This window comes from Bison bison, unplaced genomic scaffold (assembly GCF_000754665.1).
Source record: "Bison bison bison isolate TAMUID 2011002044 unplaced genomic scaffold, Bison_UMD1.0 scf7180017864472, whole genome shotgun sequence".
Classification (NCBI taxonomy): Eukaryota; Metazoa; Chordata; class Mammalia; order Artiodactyla; family Bovidae; genus Bison; species Bison bison.
In genome coordinates this window covers 3,570,856-3,576,196 of record NW_011495033.1, presented here as the reverse complement: position 1 = coordinate 3,576,196, position 5,341 = coordinate 3,570,856, and the positions used below count along the sequence as shown (strand labels likewise).

General features: G+C 56.5%; 1 protein-coding gene across 1 annotated transcript in view; it reads right to left on the bottom strand.

Annotated features, from left to right (window-relative positions):
- MYO18A (myosin XVIIIA) overlaps positions 1 to 5,341 on the bottom strand; it is a 102,328-nt gene that overhangs the window by 28,509 nt on the left and 68,478 nt on the right. The window contains exons 22-23 of the mRNA XM_010861683.1: positions 4,290 to 4,399; positions 802 to 867 (exon numbers count right to left, since the gene is read on the bottom strand). Coding sequence (XP_010859985.1) covers positions 802 to 867; positions 4,290 to 4,399 — 176 coding nt within the window. The remainder of the gene's footprint in view (positions 1 to 801; positions 868 to 4,289; positions 4,400 to 5,341) is intronic.

Genomic DNA, 5,341 nt, shown 5'->3' with positions numbered 1-5,341 from the left:
ACGCCCGGCTGGCCCTCTGGGGTGGAGTGATGCGGCAGGCTGGCACTCAGGGCCGGGCACGCCTGCCTTTTATGTACATTCCAATCAGGTGAGGAACCCGGCCTGTGGGCAGGCGGCAGCGGCACAGCCTCACAGAGCCCTGCTTCCTCTTTGAGACCCTGGACAGCTCAGCAATGAAGACGCTCTTTCCGCCTCTCCCAGCTCTCAGTCTTCCCCATTCCCCACACCAGGACTCAGGCCCACTCAGGACCACCTTCCGACCCACTCCCTCCTGACATCACAGAGGTGTTCCTGGCCCTGAGCAAGCCAATATTTGAGAGGGAAGCAGAGTCAAGTTTGCTGCAGCTGGAGCACCTAACTTCCTGGCCCCCAGCCCTGAAGGGGGCAGCTTGAAAAGAAATAGTTGTAGCAATAGTGTCAGTCAGTCAGTTGTGTCTGGCTCTTTGCGACCCCATGGCCTGTAGCCCCCCAGGCTCCTCTGTCCATGGGATTCTCCAGGCAAGAATACTGGCGTGAGTTGCCATTCCCTTCTCCAGGGGATCTTCCCAAACCAGGGATCAACCCTGGGTCTCCTGCATTACAGGCGTATTCATCATCATCTCAGCCACCAGGGAAGCCCATTTGAGAGGAAGTGCAGCCCCAGAGCAGCTGGGGTGAGGAGGCTGGGGGACAAGACCCAGCAGGCGCCCCAGGAGACTCCAGAAGTTGGACTGAGCGGGGAGGGCAGGAGGGGAGGACCAACCATCCGGACAAGGGTGACCAGAGTGTGGGCCCGGCTGCCTTCCTGCAGGGTCAACTCACCCGGCTCAGGCCCATGCAGCAGCTGCTCTTCTCCAGGTCCAAGGACTCTAGCAGCTCCTCCACCGCCTGCAAGGAGACGCCTCTGTCAGGAAGCCCCCAGGAGACTCCCCACCTCCACGCGGGGCTTCACCCAGTCACTCAGCCCTTCTCTTCCTCCGTTCAGTCCACAATGTAGTCAACAGGCACTTTCGGTGGCTTCTGCAGCACCAGGCTCTGTGTTGGATTCTGGGGATATAAAGATGACTGCAAGAGGAACAAAGCTATCTTGTGGGGGAGCCAGACACGAAAACTGGTGAAATGCACAGAGGAGGAGGCATCTAAGCCAGAGAAGGGGGCCGTGGAAGGCACCCGGAGGAGGTGTTGCTTGCGCTGTCTTTAGCTACAAGTAAGGATTAACCAGACAAAGTAGGGGCGAGGGCATTTCAGGCAGAGGGACAAGCAGGCATGAAGGCCTGGAAGCATAAGACAATGGGAAGCACTGAGGAAACTCCAGGTGGTTCAGAATAACTGGAGAGGGGTGGGCAGCAGTTAAGGTGCAGGTGGAGAGGTGGGCAGGGGCTAAAGGATGTAAGCCTGTGCGCTCTGAGCCCCTGAAGGGTCTCTCCCTGGGAGGGGCGTGGTCAGGTTTGCTCTTTACAGAAATCCCACCGGCCCATGAGTGGAGGATGCATGGACCCCTTAGGCAGGAATCCATAGGAGAGAAGACTAGAGCCCGATCCAAAGGGAGAAGAGGAGGGGGAGATGCAAGAGACGTTAAGAAGATGGAGCTTAGAGACCTCCCTGGTGGTCCAGTGGTTAAGACGCCACACTTCCAAGGCAGGATTCAATCCTGGGTCCAGGAACTAAGATTTCACATGCCACAGGGTGTGGCCAAAAGAAAAAAAAAAAGACAGAGCCTTGCTCAATGTGGGGGAGAGGTAGATGAGAGAGAGGAAGCTAGGGACATATGGAGGTTTTTGACTCGCATAGTAAATAATTAATTCAATTCTCCATCTCTAGGGCCCTCCCTGGTGGCTCAGTGGTAAAGAATCTGCCTGTAATGCAGGAGACCCCTGGGTTGATCGATTGAACCAACCCTTGGTTGGTTCGATCCCTGGGTTGAGAAGATCCCCTGGAGAAGGGAATGGCAACCCACTTGCCTGGAGAATTCTAGAGACAGAGGAGCCTGGCAGGCTACAGCCCATGGGGTCGCAGAGAGTCAGACACAACTTTGTGACTGAGCCCAAGCACATGATCAGTTTGGTTTGAACATGCTGAGTTTGGGGTGCTGTAAGGCATCCAGGTAGAAGAGCTAGAAAGCAGCTAGACAGAAATGCATGTCTGGAAAGGGAGAGAAGCCTGGGTTAGAGGTATTGATCTGGGAGTCATCAATATGTATGCTGTAATTGAAGTGACGAGTGTGAATGAGGTTGCCTAGGAAGACGGTGTTGTATAGAAAACAGATATGGTCAAGGACAGAGTCTTAAAGAAGAGAAGGACCTTTACTTCAGGGGCACATGGATGAAGGGAAGCTCAGAGGGACCAAGAAAGAGAGAAGAGGGACACAAGGGCAAAACCAGGAGCGGCAGAGAAGAAACTGAGCAGAAAATGCTTCAAAAAGAACAGGGCTGTCGATGGTCACATGTTGGCAAGAAGCACTGAAAAGTGCCTGTGAGCTCTGGCAACACGGAGGGCTTGGGAGGACAAGCCAGTCCCAGGTGTCCTCGGGCTGGGAACTGGGCCACGGGGGGTGGCGGGCGGAAGGATGAACGGCAGGAGGGAAGTAAATGTTGATGGCCCAGGGCACCAGGGAGGGTTGATGGAAGTTCCCTTCTGAACATAACATCTGTGGACTACTTCTCAACTGAGAGAAAAGAGCCGGCGGAGAAGGAGAGGCTCAAGGGACAGGAGACAGAGAAGACTTCATGCTGATGGAGCAGCTTTCCAGAGAGACCAGAGGGAATGGGTTCTGAAGCACAGGAGGAAGGGACTGGATGAGAGGTGCCCCTCCCACACCCAGACAGGAGGGCGGGGGAGGAGGGGACACCTGGAGAGGAGAGCGCAGGGGCCAGTGGAGGTTGGAACCCCAATTGTTATTAGGGTTCGGAGGCAAGGTCAAGTGCTGGGAAGATGCAGCAGGAGAGGATTTGAGGGGAAAGATGGAGAATGGGATAGCAGAGGAGCTCGGAACAGAAGCCAGGTAAGGATGGAGCGCGGGGAAAACTGGAGATCGAGGACCTATAGGAATTTCGGTCCCCACGGTTGCGTCATTTTCCCCCACAGCTGTTTGGGAGCTCCAATCCAAGGAGGGCTTAATGCCCAAAGGTGGCCCTTCAGGGAGGGGGTTGGGCAGGGCAGGTGCTATGGGAGACTGAGAAACTGAGGGTGATGAAAACCAACTGGACCACAGCATCCAGACGGAGAGGAAGAGGAAGGGAAGTCAGAAAGGAATGGACAGAGCAGAGAAAATGGAGTGGGGTCCAGAAATGAGAAGTCTCGATGGAGTCACAGAGCGGGTGTCCTGAGAGGAAGCAAGGGGATGAGCCGCACACACAGGAGGCTGTGGTCAGAGATTTCAGAAGTGGAGCACTTCCAGAGATGATGAAGCACTGGGTGTATCCTGGGCGGAGTTGGGAATGGAGGTCAAGGGTCAGAGACAAGGGGGCGTGACTCGGGTCATCGACATCCACGCCAAGGTCACCCTGGACACTGGCAGGTCCTGGATGGACGGGTGGAGAGAGGGTCTCTGAGGCTCCATCAGTGTGGGTCTGTGACTCAGGGGGGCAGTGGGAGGTGGGGGGGTCCTGCCCCATCTGGCATAGCAGGCTCCCTTGTAGGAAAGCCATCCTAAGGCCTGAGATGCCTTGCGAGTCAGGCTGTGCCTGAAGCCAAGGCACAGGGCAGGAGGGTTCCTCTGCTCAAGGAGCCCTTTGCCTCTCTGAGGAGCTGCCTCTGGGGGTCAGAGTGACAGCCAAGAATGGCAGGAAGACATCCTTTTGTGCGGCAGGAAGTCACTGACCTGGCTGACAAGGGCCTGCCCCGGGAGCCCGAGGCTCACCCCGCACCAGGGAGGCGCTGCCACGGCAACCCTTCTCCTGGGAGGGATGCCTGCCTCAGCCCTGGGCAGCTTCCTGCTGGAGGGACCGGTTCCTGACGTAGAGCTCAAGGCTGAGGAGCCCAGGGGCTACCGGTGGGGCATCCAAAACACTAGTTCTAACCTGCCCCTGGGAGGCTCTTGGGGGACTGTCTGGCTCAGCAGATAGCAGACACCCTCACCTTGGGCCCTGAGAGCAGGTGGCTCTTCTGTGATTTCTGCAGTCCATGGCCCAGGCTGCCTTCCCTCCACCACCAAGCCCACTGCTAAGTGCCCATCCCGGCCCTAGGCGGCCCAAACCAGCCACTTGAGCAAGGGCCAGCCCAGCTCTCTCTAGGCAAGGGAGGGCAGCTGGCTCAGAGGGGTCTGAGCAGGGGGAGGAGGGCCTGGTGGGGCCGTGGGGGCCCAGACGTACCCGCCTTTCGTCCACCACGATGTAGTTGCGCCCGTGTTTCTTGGTCAGGTGTGGGGCCAGGACATCAAAGCGGCGGCGGAACTCGGAAAACACCATGTGGTCAGGGTAACCTAGGGAGAGAGGAGCCCAGGCCCATCAGCCTCGTCTGTTCCCAGAGAATGATGTCTCGAGGACTTCATAAAAACGAGGGCATCAGGGAGTAGCAGAGAGGAAAAGTGCAAGTGCTTGGGGCTGGAATCCTGCCCTGGCTCCTCATATCACATGACTTTGGATGAGTCACTCAACCTCTTTGAGCCTCCGTTTCCTCATCTTTAAATGGGGAGCCCTCCCACTTATCCCGCAGTCACAGTGCTTACAGGAGAAAACATGGAGAAACAAGCTTGGCTCACTTGTTGAATGTTCAGTAAAATGCTCCTTTCCTTTCCTCGGTTCCCTGTGGCAGGTATCAGAAAGGGCACCCCTCCTGCCCCTATCCTGACCGTGGGCCCTAGGCCTGGTGACCAAAAAGCCTTGTAGATTCCTTTTCCCTAAAGAGTGTCACCTCTAACAGAGATCCTCTACCACCTGGGCTTGAGGCTGGAGCAAGGTCAGCATGGAGGCCAGTGAGAGGTTACCCCAAGTCACCCCGAGAACACCAGAGCCCATAGCAGAGGACTAAGAGACCTACTCCTACAGAATCTCAAACCAAAAAAGAAGCCTTAGAGCCAGAAAGACCTCATCCTCCAGATGTGCAAACTGAGGCCCGTGAGGTGGAGGGACAGGCTTGCTCAAACTCCCAAGGAGCAGCTGAGGGCAGCCCTGGATTCCAAACCGGGGCTCCCAGCAACCCGCTGGGGGCTCGCTCTGCCACGGCAGCCAGAGCTGCTCTGGGAAACCCTCCAACTGGGAGATGGGCTGATGCATGTGCCTGATAATTGAAACAGGAGGCGGGGGCCGCCGAAGGGCCAAGACAAAGTGAGCTATTGATTGTATCTGAATTGCAATTAAATTGATGGGCCAGGATAGCAGGTCCGGACGCCTGGCATCTTAATTAATCATCAGTGCTATCGATG